At 30.9% G+C, this 17655-nt stretch overlaps 2 protein-coding genes and 1 long non-coding RNA gene across 3 annotated transcripts; all 3 read right to left on the reverse strand.

Moving 5' to 3' along the window:
• Positions 1 to 512: 512 nt before the first annotated feature.
• Positions 513 to 1054, reverse strand: LOC112326178 (uncharacterized). Its single transcript, XM_024593520.2, has one exon. It carries the CDS (start codon positions 990 to 992, stop codon positions 633 to 635), a length of 360 nt encoding a protein of 119 aa, XP_024449288.2. The 5' UTR covers positions 993 to 1054; the 3' UTR covers positions 513 to 632.
• Positions 1055 to 5760: 4706 nt separating this feature from the next.
• Positions 5761 to 7709, reverse strand: LOC112327293 (uncharacterized). Its single transcript, XR_002981446.2, has 2 exons — positions 6314 to 7709; positions 5761 to 6082 (listed from the first exon to the last, which is right to left on the reverse strand). It is a non-coding gene; the product is annotated as an uncharacterized LOC112327293 (long non-coding RNA).
• A 579-nt stretch (positions 7710 to 8288) lies between these two features.
• On the reverse strand, positions 8289 to 13746 carry LOC18098269 (serine/threonine-protein kinase SRK2A). The gene is made up of 9 exons (XM_024599718.2): positions 13289 to 13746; positions 13120 to 13194; positions 12929 to 13030; positions 12778 to 12831; positions 12590 to 12682; positions 12403 to 12495; positions 10547 to 10651; positions 10357 to 10455; positions 8289 to 9007 (listed from the first exon to the last, which is right to left on the reverse strand). The coding sequence occupies exons 1-9, from the start codon at positions 13406 to 13408 to the stop codon at positions 8657 to 8659; spliced, it is 1092 nt and encodes a 363-aa protein (XP_024455486.2). The 5' UTR covers positions 13409 to 13746; the 3' UTR covers positions 8289 to 8656.
• Positions 13747 to 17655: the final 3909 nt, after the last annotated feature.

Below are 17655 nucleotides of genomic sequence, written 5' to 3' on the forward strand. Positions count from 1 at the left end.
TTGTTACACAAAAAGTTATTTTCATAATTTTTTATTTTGACCGTGACATAATTAAGGCGTTAATTATTTATGAACTAATTAAAAACTAGGTTAAGGTGGGAGAACACCCTAGCATGAGCTATACGAGGTGCTTGTTTGGTAGTGTGGTTATGGTTGCTTTTTAAATAATTTTTTGTGCCGAAATACATGCCAATAATGTTTTTTTTATTTTTAAAAAATTATTTTTGACATCAGCATATCAAAACAATTCAAAAGATACAAAATATATTAAATTTTTTAGAAAGACGATTTTCATGGAGTTCCAAAATATATTAAAATCTTGTGCTTGGATTGTGCCTCATATTCTGTTACTTGAGTCTGAGTTTTAAGCGTAAATCCTAGACCCCTCAATCTGTCAATCAAACTAAACTTAAATCTGTCCCGTCCCAAGCATAAAGAAAATCTAAAAATGGAGCGAGTGCAGGAGTGTTTTTTCGTAATCCATACTGAAAATTCGGTGCTCAACACATGATTTGAGTACAGCGCAAGTATATCTCAAAATACATAGATAAAAAAGCAATCAAGAACAGCAATACAATCATGTTGGAGTGGACATGTATATACACATGCCCACTCCAACATGCAAATAATAACTAGTTAGCTCGAGGCACGTCACCCCAAACCTCCTTGCGAAACAAGATGATTTTTCTCTTTGCTTCAATCCTGAACTGTGACCCGAGGAGATGGTCATCCTCACGAAGAAGAACAGCCATGTCACCAACTCTCAGTTCATAGTCGGCAACAAATTGAAGCCAGCCTTTAGAAAGCACTGGCTTGTCGTAATCTCCATCTCTCTTCCTGCAACGAATCACCCGAAGCTTACCGCTGCTGTCTTTGACTTTCAAATCAACAAAAAAATCTCCTGCGAAATCTAGATACCGTAAGGAACGAGATGGGAATGAGAATCGAAATTGGATATCAGTATCTTTTAGCTCTTTGTTAAATACCTCCATCTTGATTTCTTCTGGGCTGTGAAAAGAGAGAGAGAGATTATGTATAATAAGCAATCAGCTTGATTGATAATTGCAGTGATCAGCTTCTGAATTTATAGAAAAAAGTCTAGCTCACGTCCAAACATACATACATACCATATATTCATACATGCATACCATTCATGGAAATTTTTTAATGAAGTGTTATTTTATATATAATTTTTTAATTAGAATATTCAAGATGCTTACAGATAAGAAAAAAATCAAAAGGTTGTTTGCAAAACTTGGGTGCTGATTACGGAGTTTGTCTTGTGAAATAATTAAAAACTAGGCAGAGGTACGGTATCCTTGGAGGGAGTATGCTTAGTTTTCGAATGTTAAAACGAGTTTACGATCGACTGTCAATGTCAGCTGCTCACGTCCTGGCTCATTTGGTCTTTCAAAAGGCACAATCGCTTCTGTTCTCTTGTTCTATCAGCTTCTGAATTTGTAGAAAAAAGTCTATTGCATGCTGCTCAAGACTATTGCTGTGTTGATGGTAGAAAGACATCGAACGAGGATTTCAAAAATCTTGTTCAGTTCATCGATTTCGTGTGACATTTACTAATCTAGATGGTTTAATCTTCACGTGGAACAAGAGAACAGAAGCGATTATGCTTTTTGTTTATTCTATATATGTTTTTTCTTTCTTTCTAATTTTTAGTTTAATGTGAGATTAAATACATCAATATTAGCTTAAAATGTTTAAAACCAAACTATAAAGTCGTTTCTTGTCCAAAATAAATTTTAATTATTAACTATTAAATTTCGCTAATTAGAAATATTTTTTTTGTAAATTAATAAAAATTCTCAAACAAATATTTAAAATACTCTAAAACTCTTCGGTAACATATTAGAAACGACAAGCTTTTGGGACGTAAGTTATTCGGGTCCATTGCACTCTTTAATTAAACAAGAGTGGGCTTCAATAATAATAATAAAAAACCTAGGCAATAAATAGTTTTAGAATATGTTTGGTAGTGTTGTAACAGTTATTTTTTAAATAATTTTTTATGCTGAAAAGCATTTTAATAATATTTTTTTATTTTTTAAAAATTATTTTTGATATCAGCATATTAAAACGATCCAAAACGTACAAATCATATTAAATTTTAGCAAAAAAAAATTAATTTTTTTAAAAACGCTGTTGGAAATCAAATGTTTGGCCATTGTAAATATCAAATTGAATTAACAAAGGAGCTTCTCTTTCTTCTCTTTCATGTTCACATGGACGTGGAGCTGAGGTGGGATAGAGGTAGCCGATGCCAATGGTTTTTGCAGGATGAGAATATTGTATACTGATGACGAACGAGAGATACATATTGCCGGCCGGGGTTTGAAAAACCTAGTCCACAAATCAGAATCTAAGGCTCGATCAATGCTGCAAAGACAGAATAATAATAAATTTATTCTTCTATTATCATTAACTGAGATTGAAAAAAAACAAAAAAAAAAAACACTCTAGATGATGACGGGATGAGTAAATACATCACTAGCTTAAAATGATTCTAAAATTCCATTAAAAAATCACCCAACACTAGTATATATCATATTATCACAACACCCTATTTTACTTATAAAATATGTATTTTTTAATAATTATGTAAAACATATAACAATAATGATATTATAAAATATAATATAAAAAAAAGGCTAAGAAACATTTTTATTTTAAGCAAAGAAGTATTCTGAGTGTAATTAAAGTGGAGGTGTCAAAAAATATTACTTGCATCTATTTTTAGAAAATCTTTTATTAATTAAATAGATTAATTCATATAAAAATCAATTCCTTTACGAAACACCTTGAACGCATTTAAATTCTACATAAAAATATATTAATTTTAGATATTAGAATATTTAGAACCAAACTATAAAGTTGAACTCTTCAAAATAAATTTTAATTATTAACTACTAAATTTCACTAATTAAAAATAATTTCTTATAAATTAATAAAAAAATCTCAAATAAATATTTAAAATACCCTAAAACTCTTTGGTAACTATCATATAGAAACAACAAGCTTTTGGGACACAAGTCGTTCGGGTGAATTGCACTCTTTAATTAAACAAGAGTGGGCTTCAAGAGTTTTGCTATGATTATAATAATAAGAAGAAAGTTGTACTTCTACAACTTCTTTCCAAATGCTTTTTTCGGCCGACCGGAGGAGTCACCGCATGCGAAAATCAAGCGAATACTCCACATATAGGATAAACTACATATGTGGCTAGTGGTCCTCGGGCGAGAATTTTTTTAATGTGAAATATGAATGTATAAAAGATGATAACCCTAGACTTTAAGTCAATTTGATTAAAAACAATTAAAAAATATTTGTAAAACTCAATAATTTAATATCAAATAATAAAATTAAAAAAAAATCAAATTAAAAACAAATTGAGTCAATCCGAGTTAATTTACCTAACTCACCACCCATGATATAGATTTTTTTAAAAAGAACCTAGCAAAAAGAAGTTAAATAAAACAAATGCTAAAAAAACCGAGTTAACTTGACTAACTCACACTAAGGTTAACTCATGGAAAGAAAAGGGGAAAATCACAAAGCTCGAAAGCCAATAATTTAATTTCAAATGATGAAATTGAAAAAAAAATCAATTTCATGTAAAAAAACATCAAGAAAAAAAAAATTCAACTCGATTAATCCGCTACATGAGATGTAAGATTAGAATAACCCCACAAAAAAAAATGGAACAAATAACAAAGCCTAAAGCCCAATAATCCAGTGTCCAATGATGAATTTGAAAGAAAAAATTAATTTTTAATAAAGGACCTAGAAAGACCAAACTTAAACCGGCTCCTGGTTATGAAAAGGCAAGCATGCAAAAAATCACAAAGTAAAATTTCCAATCATAAAAATATTAAAAGCAAAAAAAATAGCAATCAAAACATTGAGAACCAAATCCAATATAAAACTAAATCAAATAAAATAATTAGGGACTAAATCAAATAAAAAAATATTTTTAAAAAAATAAAAAAAATATAGCAATAAAAAAAATCAAAATCAGATAAAAAATAAAATGAAATAAAATGATGGTAGATGAAATTGAGAAAACAAATCAAGAAAATAATAAAACACAAAAAAAAAGAGCAATCAAAATAATAAGAACTAAATTTAATAAAAACAAATTAAATGAAAGAAATGCCTAGGGACAGAAATAAAAAAAATTCAAAAAGCATTAAAAGTAAAACAAATAGCAATCAAAAGAATAAAGATTAAAATTGTTAGAAATACAAACTGAAGAATATAATCGATTTTTAAAAGGGTTGGCATGAATTTTTAGCCTAAGTGATAGAAAAGAGAGAGAGAGAGAAAAAAGAAAGAAAACAAAATCACTGGAGCCCAACTACATCTCCATTGTATGCACGTGTCTCACCAATAGTCACTGGATGAACCTAAAAATAACAAAAAACTATAATGGAAAGAATAAAATGCCCTTGAAACCAGTATTAGATGTTTTTTTATTTTAAAAGCAATTATGTCTCTTTATTGTTTTTTTTTTTAATAAAAATATAAAAATGCTCTTTTGTGCAAGTTTAATGTTTTTTTTTATGCTTTTAATGGATCAACATAATTTTATTATGCAAAAATTATTGAAAAGATAAAAAAGCTCCAAAATGAAACTATATATTTTATTTTTATTTTTATTTTTATTTTTGCTTTCAAGGCAATAAAATAATTTAATTGTGCTAAAAAATAGGTGGATAATTTATAATGCCTATTATATCTTATGGAAAAGATAATTTCATTCCAATTGCAAGCTTTGTTAGTTTTTTTTAGAATTGCAAAAACATAATTCCATTGTTCCAATGAACAATGCAATGTATTTAGATCACATTATTTTACTGAATTAACAGAACACCCATTCTGTATTTTTTGAAACTATTTTTATCTATCAACAATATAAAAGGCTAGAGAACGTTGAGCATTCAGCAGCACGACATAAATTAAGTGTTTCCTATCACTTCTTGTTCAAGAACCCAAAATGGTGCTTTCATTGAGAGAGCTCCGATCAATGGCATCCCACAATGAGTGAATTGAGGTGTTAGAAAGCAGCCTCTAAATTCTCAATTTGGATGTGGGATGTCCGGCAACAGATTGGCAACCTCTAGGAGGTGATCATGAAGGGACTGGGGAGGTGCAATTGGCTCTGCCCAAGAGCATTCTCCGGTGGATAGTAGAAAATATTTGCACAGAAAATTAAAATCTACACCTCTTCATCATTTATTTTTTTTGTTAAAATATAATATATTTCTTATAAATTTTTATTTTCTATTTTTTTGTTTCGAGATACAATAATGGAAATTAAATTAATTAAAATCAATAGCAAAGCTTCTCTATCAGCCCTGGACTTAGTTAAGCAGCACTGTCAAGCAGACCACTTGATATTGCAATTAGCATATATAATGTAGTCGGGTTAGAAGAAAGTGAAGGTTTTGATTAGCTAAATAAGGATATGCCACCAATTAATTATTCGGGCAGTGTAATATATATATTTATGAACCAGCGGGATGAACTTATGCTCAAGAAAAGACCGATCATACCAGACCAACAACCTAATAATAAAAGGTCATAACTTTCAAACATTCGATTATTGGATCGGATTCAGGTATTTTCAATTAATTCCCGAGGCCTATTTTCACAAAGAGATTAACACGCTTGATCTAGCCCTCTCTAGAAAACCCCCAAATCATGCCTATGGATGCTATTTGAGTTGTTTTTGTTATTTTTCAATGATTTTTCTGAATTTATTATTTTTTTTATATTTTATGTTAGTTTTTTTTTTTTTTAAGTTTAGGGATTATAATTTTTCTTCCTTGTTAAAATCAGTTTTAGATCTATTTAAAGGCTTATAAACCTCTAAGAGAGACAGAAATGCTTATTAGATTTTGTATTTCAGAAATAAAACTAGGAATTAGGTTTTTGTGTGCAACCTGTTCGGTCAAAACTCTATCTTTCTTGCCTCCTGTCTTCGTATTTGTGCTCCATTTCTTGTAAACGATTAGCAGCTTCTGGGCAAAGTCCTGGTTGTAGTGATCTGGGAGTCAGGCCGATCAAGCTGAGAACAGAATAAAACGATTAGTACACATAGAATGCACAAACCTTGAGTCCAGGACTGCAGTCTAAGCTCAAGCCAGATGACAAGGTTGCATTGCGTAGTGCTTGCCCAAAATAGACCAGTTAGGGGTGGGGCAACCATGAGGAGATTTAAACAGGAAAGTGTCACTGACACAGCAAGAATTATAAATATAGAAGAAACACTCTCAGATCCTCCATGACCCCTTTTTACCTTTTCAACTTGTGAACTCTGCAATCTCTGAGGATACACTGCTTACAAATACTTAGTACCAATGCACTTGTGGCTTTGGTTCCTAGACAACAACCAACTTCGAGTTCTTGGTGACTCGGGAGTATCATGACTGGTCTGTGCTGTCAAGAAGATTGAGTTCATAACGAGTTAATTAAAACATCAATTTATGTATTTATTTATTCATTTAAACTCAGCAAGCTTGGTCAATAAATGCAAGATTTGCCTATGGAAACACAAATTAAGTCGAATAAGCCTGTTTGTGACGCGCGTTCAGATGCATGTGTTGTGTTCCATTGGATGTTAAGAACGACGCTATTCTCTTACCATTCACCCTTGAGAGAGAGTTCCGATGTTTTGACTCGCAATTTACTGTTACTCATCTGTAGTTTCTCGACTTCCCTCGGAGCTCTCTCTGTTTTCATTTCTTGAACTTCCATGAACGTGAGCATTTCATAATGGGTCTCTAGTTCAAGTGTCTAAAGCATGTTTTTGCTCTACGTAAATTCACCCTTTTGCAGTTGATCAATAGGGGCTGTAAAACCGCTTTGCAAATGAATAAAGGTCGCCATGAATGTGGGTGGAGTATTGCTTACAGCTTGATCTCTGCATTGACTTGCAATTGCATAGCAATGTAATTTTGTTAATCTCGAAGATTTTCCTTCAAGGATGCTTAAACACGGGAGTTATTGGAAACGGAAAGAGCTTGTCTTGCAGACTGTCGTTCCCATGGAGTCCCGTTATTGATAAATGACCGCATTGATGCAAGTGATGCTTTTTCAAGAAGGTACATGCATGCAGTCTGACATGCCTGCTAGATAAATTGCCTGTTCGGATTAATGACAAACTTAAACCGATATGGGATCCCGAATCAACAAGTTTGGTATCTATCTCTAAGGTGGCGCCGAATAGTGTGTCATAAAAATTCAAAATAAAAAAAAAACATTAATGCTTTTATTATTATTTTAATATACTAATATCAAAAATAATTTTTAAAAAATAAAAAAATATTACTTTAATATTTTTGAAACCAAAAAACAATCACTACTATATTTTTTTAAAAAAAAGTCATCATAAATATTGTTATTTACAAGGTTCCTGCTTAATAAAATTTGACCCTAAGAAAGTTTCACGTGGAAATTTCAAAAAACAATGATCAGAAAAACAATCAAAGTGATTCAATTTTTATTTATTTTTTTAGAAAATCTGAAAATGCTTTGCCATTAGTTTTTTTGAAGATTCAAAGAAATAAAAAAAACATATCTATCCAACAAACTTAAACTCTTGAAGATTTTTGATAAATAAATTTAAAAAAAGAAGTTTCAGGGCTCAGCCATTGTGATTTTTAAAGTTTTTAATTAAGAAAATAAATAGTGATTTTCAAAATTTCTAAAAAAATAAAATTAAGAAATAATTAAGAGATATTTTATTATTATTTTTTCAAATAAATAAAAAATTTAATAAATAAAAACCTCAAGATAAAATTGATTTTTATATTATTGACCATTTTCAAAAACAAATTGTGAATGAGGAGTTTCCATGTTTTTTCAAAAGAAATTAATTTTTTAATGTCTTAAACATTTTCAAGTATTTTAATGATTTAGCATTATCAAGAAAAAATAAAGCTTCTGAAATTTTTATTTTTCAAGAAACATTTTTCATTCCTTGAACATTTTTAAAATTCTTTTTAAGAAAAAACATTAATTTTGAAATTCTTAAACATTTTTTAAAATATCAATTGAAATCTTATAGTGTGATGCAATTTGATACTGACTAAATTTTGCAAACATAGAGTATATTTTGACAAAAAAACAAGGGTGATCTACTCCTACAATTACACATAAAATAAAAATATGAGCAAATAGCAAAAGAGAATAACTACATATCACATGCAAAATTAAATCAGAGAATGATATCAGAGCAATGCTCTTGAAAGAACATGGGACAGAATCAAAGCTACACTAATCAATGGATACTACATGTTATTGCAATACCCTGCTTCTAATAAAGAACATGCCACTTCTAAGGAATAAGACATCCTTGCATGATCAAATCCAATCTAGACAGGCAACCCAAACATAATAACCCTTTCAAGCATTCAAATCCTCCTAATTCAAGGATCATAGCAGCTAGAAGTCCTTCCTGCTCAACACAGTTTAATTCAATGTTTATGACAACTCTAATTCTCATACAGTTCAATAGTTTCACACCCATTCTACCCAATATGATGCTACAATTTACAAACATTTATTCAGGACCAGCCCATTAGCACACAGTTCTACGCAAAGCACGAAAGCATAATGTAGAAGGAAGAGGGAATGAATCTTAACTGACATGAACCTCCCCACTTGCTTGTGCCTCCTTAACTCTCTTCTCATACTCATCTTCTTCTTCTTCTTCTTCTTCTTCTTCTCCGCCCTTTTCTTCAACACCCTCTGCATCATCTTCCTTCACATCATCATCTTCTTCTCCTACCCAGCCAAAGCCTCCAATAGATCGGGATACTGGGGGAGGAATCTTGGCCTCTTCCACGATCTTCATGATTTCTTCAACACTTTGAAGGGAAAAGGTTGGGTTTTCTTTCCTGTAGTACATGGCTTGAGCTGCCTCTGTCAGTTCCCTTGGCAGGTTCTTCAAGAACCATGGATGGCTCTTGATTTCTTTAATTGTGATCCTCTGTAAGAACATGTATGGTTCATAGAAACCATCAGAATTCGAATATTTAATCCATTAAAAATCAGAACTTTAGTTTTCAGGAACTTTCCCTGCCTAACTGAAAATTCAGTGTCCATGGAGAACAATAAATAAATGAATGTAATATCGCTCAGAATAATTTGCATAAGCAAATCCTATCATTGTTTTCTGAATATTTTCTACACCATTAGCTTTCATTTTGGGCGACAGCATCCTTACTCATAGTGTTCAATGGACATCCACCAGCTTGCCCTGGCAAGAATGCAGGGTTTCGATAGACCCTGCATCATTCATGAACAAGCTTATTTTCCCTATTCACAGAACCATGTATACTCAATTTCCTTTCTTTTATTATCTCAACAGAACAGCCATTGTTTCTCCTTCCTTTCCTATTTACTCGTTTTGGGGGCCATTAGTTTCTCTCATTCTGAGTGTTTGTGGAATACAATTTCAAGTTTCTTGACACAGCACAGGATCACTTTGCACCCAGGTTAACCAGCACCCACCAGCATAATAATAAACTATGACCTCAAACAATTCAATCCACATGCTATGAGGGTTCTCAGCATGTTCTCCAAATCCCTTATTTGAGCAATTGGCATGTTTTAAATTTATTCACAAGATCCAATCATAAAAGTTGCACTCCAACTTACTAGCTGAAGGTTGGACTGATAACTCTAATAATATGCAATTGCCCTTGGCAAACCATATGACACAGAAAAATAAAAACATCAACAAGCAAAGAAAGAAGAATCCCCTGTTCAGTCTTCCTGGTTTCTGATACAAAATTCTAACCAAAAGGAAACAGATGAAAAGCTCCCCATGGTACAATATACAACCAGACCCATGTCTCACAACAAGCAGTTGCAATCATGTACATGCTGGCAACTTTGTTCTGAACAGGATATCAGTAAATTCAATGATGTCATGCAAGAAGAAAAAACACCAGAGGGTAGTGTTTCAGACAATGCATGAAAAATTTAAATAATAATAACAACAACAGGGGTGATGAGAAGAAGAAATAGCAACACCAACAACAACAATTATGCAACAGAATTAGACGGTAAGTGACCAGGTAATTCTCTAATAATTTTTATGATTTTATACCTAGTTATATAGGTTTGAACAGACTTGTAGCTAATGTAACAGAAAGTAGGCTTATATCAAGATATTCTATCAGAACAGCAATACATGAAAAGGAAATCCAAAGAACTCTAATTTCCCGATTGATTAAAATTCAATGAAAGCACATCTACCAACGCAATGTAGTATGACGTATCTTCACAATATAAGTTGATTGTTAAGTTTAGACAAGGTTTATTCATCCATACCCGGATTGGATTTGCAACGAATATGCGAGAGAGGAGATGTCTGCAATCCTGAGATATGTGGACATAGTCGGGGATCTTGTATTGAACTGCCATTATTCTCTGCAGATAAACAACAAGAAATTCATAAACAGTAAAAAGAAAAAAAAGAACTTGAATAGAAGAGAGACACACACAAGAGAGAATGTAATACATTGATTGTTTTCCTGAAATTCTTTGGGTCCTCCTGGTCCTCGAATGGATATGCTCCCACCAGCATAACATACAGAGTCACCCCACAAGACCACACATCTGCCAACTGAACAAACAGAAATGAAAATTATAACAAACATGCATAGTGAGATATATTCATGTCCTTTGCCAAGAAGATATTCAAAAAAATTCAGATCTTAAATTTGCATGTCTTTGTTCTTTACAGTCCACAGAAGAAGTTTACCTGCTTTTATTTCCTAAAGTATCACATGCAAATGTGTAATGTATAATTGAAGCCACAAGCCAATCAAAAAAAGAAGACGACAAAGTTCAAATTGACATGGCAAAACTGATATGGGTATTTTATTTTTTTTCTTGGTCTTCATAGTTTATACTGAAGCTAGCCATTCACAATGGTTGACAACTAAAACTAAAATGAAACTGAAACAGGAAAACAGAGAACAGGAAACATGTGACCGAAGTACAACTTCAACCAGAAACCTGAAATAAATTTGAGAAAAAAGAGGTGTACGCTACTCTCGAACCATAGGGAACTATAGTTTTGCAGGATTGTTCAAAAAGTATTGCCAAGCAAAATCCAGTGTTCTAAATCAAAAGGGTTAGACAAGAGACCTAGAACAGATAAAAATATTTTTCTTTTTACATTTTAAGATTGGGATTTCACAATCTGTTTTGGGATTTTTATGGCTTTATCACTGAAAGTACATTGTTGGTAATTATAAAAAATCAAGCCATCTTAGTGACAGTTGAAATTTCATTGAGATGGGTTTGCCTAAAATACTCAAACATTTGAAATTTCCTTGAGATGGGTCAGGTTTTCAAGATTTTTCTTCACCTCTACCTGTGAGGATTGAGCTTCAGACCACACACACACACACACACATATATATAAAAGAAATCACAGAAAACCATCTAAAGATTAGATCTGCTGGTTTTAGCCTTTATCTCAATTTCACTTGGTTCACAGTCCGCTTGCAGCTGTCAGATTTAGGCTCTTTTGATGAACTAACAAACAAATAAGCCATCTGAAACTACTGAGGCTAGAAACAGAAAGAGCAGCAAATGGCTGGAACAAGTTTTGTTCAGAACTGAAAGCTCAAGTCTCTAAAGCTCAGATCTAAACGTGGTGAGATTCAAACTTACAACCTGAGGATATAAACTAAACCAATTATAGAGTTCTCTGTATAACAGCTACTTATTGAACTCGTAACTTCTAACTGGTGATACCAACACGCAAATATTCTGATGATATAGGATAAGTTTCGAAAGCTAAATCCATCTAATTCAGATGACCATGAAATTCTTAAATGCTTGAACCCTAAAAGGCAATCCTTCATACAAAATTTAACTTCCTAAAAAACATATGAAGTTTCAAAAACATGTATGTTAATTTCAATTTCAATTCCATCCAACTCAGATGAATGTTAATTTTTATTCTTTTAATTCTACGGGTAGAACACAAAATGGCAGTCCTCCATGCAAAAAATGAAAAACCTAAATCAATGGTGTGCAAATTAGTCCTGTTGAAGTCGCAATGAAAATAATTTAAGTAACGAAAAAGGAAATGCAACTATAATGATCTGAGTATAACATGTTCAAACATTTATTTTAAGAAACAGCTAATTGTTGATGAGTCATGCTAGCATGCAAGCTACCACCAGATGCAGATAAGAAATTTCAGGATAACATCACCTCCAATTTAAATCTAACATGGCCTTTGGCACTTAAATCAAAGTAGGAGTCTTGGGAAATATTGAAGCTGTTTAACTAATGATCTCAGATTGTTATCAGGACTTAAAAGGAAAACATATAGACTGAAATTAATCTGAGATTTACCTTGCCATCGTATTCTCTCCGAGAGAGAACCTCTGGAGCAATATAAGCAGGAGTGCCAACTGTAGATTTGGGTCTTGAATGCAGCAAAGACGACTGCACAAATAAAATTGATAACAATCTAAAAACTACACAAATAAACCAAGACAAAAACTACAAATATTAGCACCAATTTGCTTTATCAAACAACCTTAGAATAACCAAAATCACAGATTTTCAACCGCGGTGCCGGGCTTCCATCCAACAAGGTATTTTCCAGCTTCAAATCTCTATGGCATATTTGCTGAGAATCATTAAAAACAAAACAAATAATATCAAAAAAAAAAGACAAAAAATCAATCAGCAATCAAAAAGTATAAATAAATCAACTTGCTTTACCATAGAGTGACAGTAACTAACTCCTGAAATAAGCTGTTGGAAAAAATACCTTGCCTGAAAATAAATAAAAAATCAAACTTATTCAGCATATTTTGTATTTAAAAATTAATCAAATAAGAAAAACAAAGAAAAAACTAATTAAAAATAAAACCTCATCTTCACTGAACCTTCCAGCATTGCAAATTCGCTCGAACAGCTCTCCTCCGGCAGCATACTCCATGATGATAGCAAGATGAGTAGGCGTCACAACCACCTGCCAAAAAAATTAATAAAAAAAACTTCTCGAACAACATGCACCAAAATAATTAAATAAAATAGAAATAGAAATTAAAAGAAATTAACCTCCTTGAACCGAATTATGTTAGGATGGCGAAGCGATCTGTGATTGATAATCTCCCTTGCTACATTTTCATCAATCTAATCACAAAAAAAAACAGATCTAAATTACAACACCAATACAACACACTACACTTCTACCATACCTCTTCTTCTTCTTTGAAAAGAAAGTTACCTTGAGGCCACGCTCGATGTATTTCATGGCGACAAGTTCTTTGGTTTGCTTGTGCCTCATCAGCCTTGCCACTCCAAAATTACCAGATCCTATGTCTTTCACCAGCTCGTACCTCTCCATTTTCCTTCTCTTTATAAATATAAGAACAGAAAAAACAAATATTTACCTCAATTAATTATACCTCTTTCTTCTCCTTCAATTCATTTCCAAAAACCAAAACTATATACTTTCGAGGAACAAAGCGAGAAAGCGGTATCGTCGGTGGTGGCGGTGGTGGCGGCGGTGGCGGTGGCGGCGGCGGTGGTGGTGGTGGCGGTGGTGGGGAAGGGAAGGGAAGCAGAGAATCTGATGATGAAATTTGAAAGAAACTGAAATTAAATTAAAAAGGAAAGAAAAGGATATAGAATTATATAGATATGCTGTAGCTTTTTTCTTTTCTTTTCTTTTCTTTTCTTTTATTTATTTATTTTTGTTAAAGAGAGGGAATGTGTCACAGAAATGGAATATCTTTTTCTGTCTCAATCACTGTTTGTTTTTTTGGTGAGAAATGTTTCCATGTGTGAGGCCTCACTCTTGTTTATTGTGAGCTTTACTTTATTGTTTTTTTTTTATTTGACTGTCTAATGACACTTCTCACACATTTAAAAAAAAAGAGTTAACGGCCTCTTCATCCACTAGTTTAGATGATATTACACTTCGATTTCTCTATTTTAAAAAAATTGCACTTTTCACATTGTATATTGATGAAGAAAATGTGTTGCTTTTGTATGTATAAATATATAGTTGTGGTTGTTTTTTAAAGTGTTTTTTACTTGAAAATATATTAAAATAATATTTTTTCATTTTTTAAAAATTATTTTTAACATCAGCACATCAAAATAATTTGAAAACACCAAAACAATTATTAATTTGAAACAAAGAAAAAAATAAAAAAAATTCAAATTTTTTTAAAAACAATTTTAAAACACAAAAACAAATATGATCTTGAAAATCAAAACTTAGTTGTGTAAGTTTGGAAAAAACATGAGTTTTTCTTATAGAAAAAGAAGAATGTAATTGATATAATAAAATCAGAGTACAATTCTTGTTGGTTTCTTTTAAATGCGTGTTTGGTATTTTAATATGTGTTTTTTAAAAATGTTTTTTATTTAAAAGTATATTAAAAAATTAAAAAAATATTTTTTTTTATATCAACATATCAAAATCATTGTAAAACATTACAAAAATATTAATTGGATGCTTCTTCAAGCCACACGTAAAAAAAAAGTAATGTTAACTCTATTATAATGTCTAAAACAACGATATTTTTAGCTTTTTAAAAAAAATTAAAGAGAAAAGTTAACTCTATTAATCTTTAAGTGAAAATTGTATTTTAAAAAAAATATATAAGGGGCGAAGTTTGGCGGATGGCGAAGGTAATTAATTATATTAAAATAGAAAAAAATAAAGAGATTTTACATTTCAATAGATTATTGACTTACGCTATGATGAAGGAAGAGTTAATTTTTTCTTGAATGTTTAAAACATATTTAAATATTGTCAATGTTTTAATTTTTTCTAGTGAAAAAAATCATGTGAGAATTGATATATATATATATATATATTAAGATAACAACATATTAGACTTGGGTCTACCCGAGTTAACATGTTAAATTTATGACTCGAGTTATGAAACTATAATAACTCTATAAAAAATAAATCAAAACAAATTTTGAAACCTAATTCTTAACCAACTAAATGTTGAAGGATAAAATTGAAAAAAAAATCAATTAAAAAATGATCTAAAAAAGCAAATTGAGTTAACTTGTGAAACTCGTGATTTGGGTCATGAAACCGATATAACTCCATAGAAAGCAAATCAAAACAAAATTACAAAGTACAATTCTTAATTAGCCTAACATTGAAGAATGAGATTTAAAAAAAAATTAAAGAATAACCCAAGTTAATCCGCTAAACCCATAAGCCGAGTTATAAAACGGAGATAACCTCATAGAAAGAAAATAAAAAAAAATGACATAATTTAACCCGCCAAATTCGCAACTCTAGTTATGAGACTGAGATAACCTCACAGAGAGCAAATCAAAATAAGTTATGAAGTTCAATCCTCAATAGACATTGTCGGACCTAATATTGAACGATAAAATTTGTAAATATTTTAATTAAAAAATAACACAAAAAATAAGTCAGGTCAACTCGGGTTAACCCGTTAAGCACTTTTTTTAAGTCATGAGGCTGAGATAAACTAATAAAAAGCAAACAAAAAAAATTATGAAACCTCATTCATAATAAAACACAATATTAAATTGTGAAATTGTGAAAAAAAAGTCAAGTAAAAAAAACTAAGTCAATTAGGTTAACCCGCTAAACTAGTGACCTGAATCATAAGACGATGACAACCCGATAAAAAGCAAATTTAATGTTGAAGGACTCGTGACCCAGGTCATGAAACCGAAATATTTCTTAAAAGCAACCTAATTTAACCAGGGTTAAAATATCAAAAATCGCGCACATGATTATGAGATCAAGATATCCCCCTAGAAAACAAATCAAAACAGATTATGAAGCTCAATTCTCAACCGACCCAATATTGAATGATAAAATTGAAAGAAAATCTCAATTAAAAAAAATAACCCAAATCAACTCATGTTAACCCGTTAAGAACTATTCTTGGGTCATAAGGTCGGAATAATCTAATAGAAAGTAAACAAAACAAACCATGAAGTCTAATTTCTAATTAATCCAATATTAAATGATGAAATTGGAGAAAAATATTTAAGAAAAAAACTCGAGCTAACTGAGTTAACTCGTCAAATTCGCCATCTGTGTCATGAGAGTAAGATAACTAAATAAAAAACAAATCCAATATTAAAGGATCAAATTAAAAAAAAAACATTCATTGCAAAAAAAAAATCAAAGAAGAAAAAAAAACACTTATGTAAATAAGGTCAAAGTGAGCTTTTTATTGTGAATTGCTATAGTGAAAACCGCATATGTTTTAGTATGTTGTCTAATAATAATTTTTATACTTGGAAAAAAAAAAGTCGTAAACTTAATGTTTTAGCAATGATATGAGCCCCTCATCTATATTTCTAAAATAAACCATTCTCAAGCTATTTATTTCTTTCTTTAATATGAGTTTTTTTTTCTTTGGGTTTTTGGCCCTTTATTTTTATCCTTGTTTAAATTCCATCATTTAATATGAAGTTTTTATTTAATTTTATCATTTAGTATTCAGTTAATGGTAAATTTATTTTTATTTTTTTCAATTCCAACATTTAATATGGGGTATTTAATTCCTTTGGGTTTTCTTTTTGTTGTGATCTTTTATTTTTCTTTTCAATCTCATAATTTAATATGAAGTTTTTATTTAATTTTATCTTTTATTATTGGGTTGATTTTTTTCTTTGGACCTACTCAGTGAACAATGTCACATAGGACAACTCCCACACGATTTAATTTGAAACCAAGGCTAACCAAATAGTCGGGTTGAGATTTTTCAAGTTGAAATTGCTATATTGAGTTTCATGACAATATTAAAAAGTTTTCGAAGATCTAAATATTATTTTTTCACATTCAATTTTTTTATCCAAGCCAGTCGATAAACTAATACATGCTAAAATGATAGGCGGAATGAAGAATGTCTTTTGTCAAAAGATACATCCATCGTAGGTTAGAATCTTATCAATCAAGAATAAAATCAAAATACATTAATGTTAAAAAAAAAGTATATAAAAGAATCGAAGATACTTTACAGAATGAACGTATCCATAATTTGATCATGAGAATACTAGATCCACCATTTATCCGAACAAAAATCTTGATCGTGAAAATACAAATTTGGTATTATACCCTATATTGATTAGATATAATCTTCCATAAGATATATAAAAAAACAAAAAACTAGAAAAAACTACCAACCATGGAAAAAATCTTGTATACGACATTCCACCAACTGATTTTGGCCACTTTAGTTTTATGTGGCTAAGGACTTGAGATCCATGAATAAAGTCCTTTTTACCAACCTATTTATTGTTTTGGCCCTTTTTTATGATATAATTTCCTACCAAAATTGCCTTAATAGAAATATCATTATTTTTATTTCCTGCTCCCTAAAGTCGGGCCAACACCAACAATCTTGTTATTTTCCATCCTAATTACTTCAATTTTCATGTTCGAACCTTGTAACACGTTGAGCCAATAACCCTCTAGTAAATTAGTTTTTTTAATCCTTTTCTTAGGCTGGACTATTGTAGTATCTATACGAGATCTCTAACCAGAATCAAATGGCTTCCTTAACTCCATGATCACAATTTTTTTGTTTAATTTTTTCCTTGTATTCTTCACAATCATTCACTATCTATAAGTTC

Source organism: Populus trichocarpa, chromosome 4 (assembly GCF_000002775.5).
Source record: "Populus trichocarpa isolate Nisqually-1 chromosome 4, P.trichocarpa_v4.1, whole genome shotgun sequence".
Classification (NCBI taxonomy): domain Eukaryota; kingdom Viridiplantae; phylum Streptophyta; class Magnoliopsida; order Malpighiales; family Salicaceae; genus Populus; species Populus trichocarpa.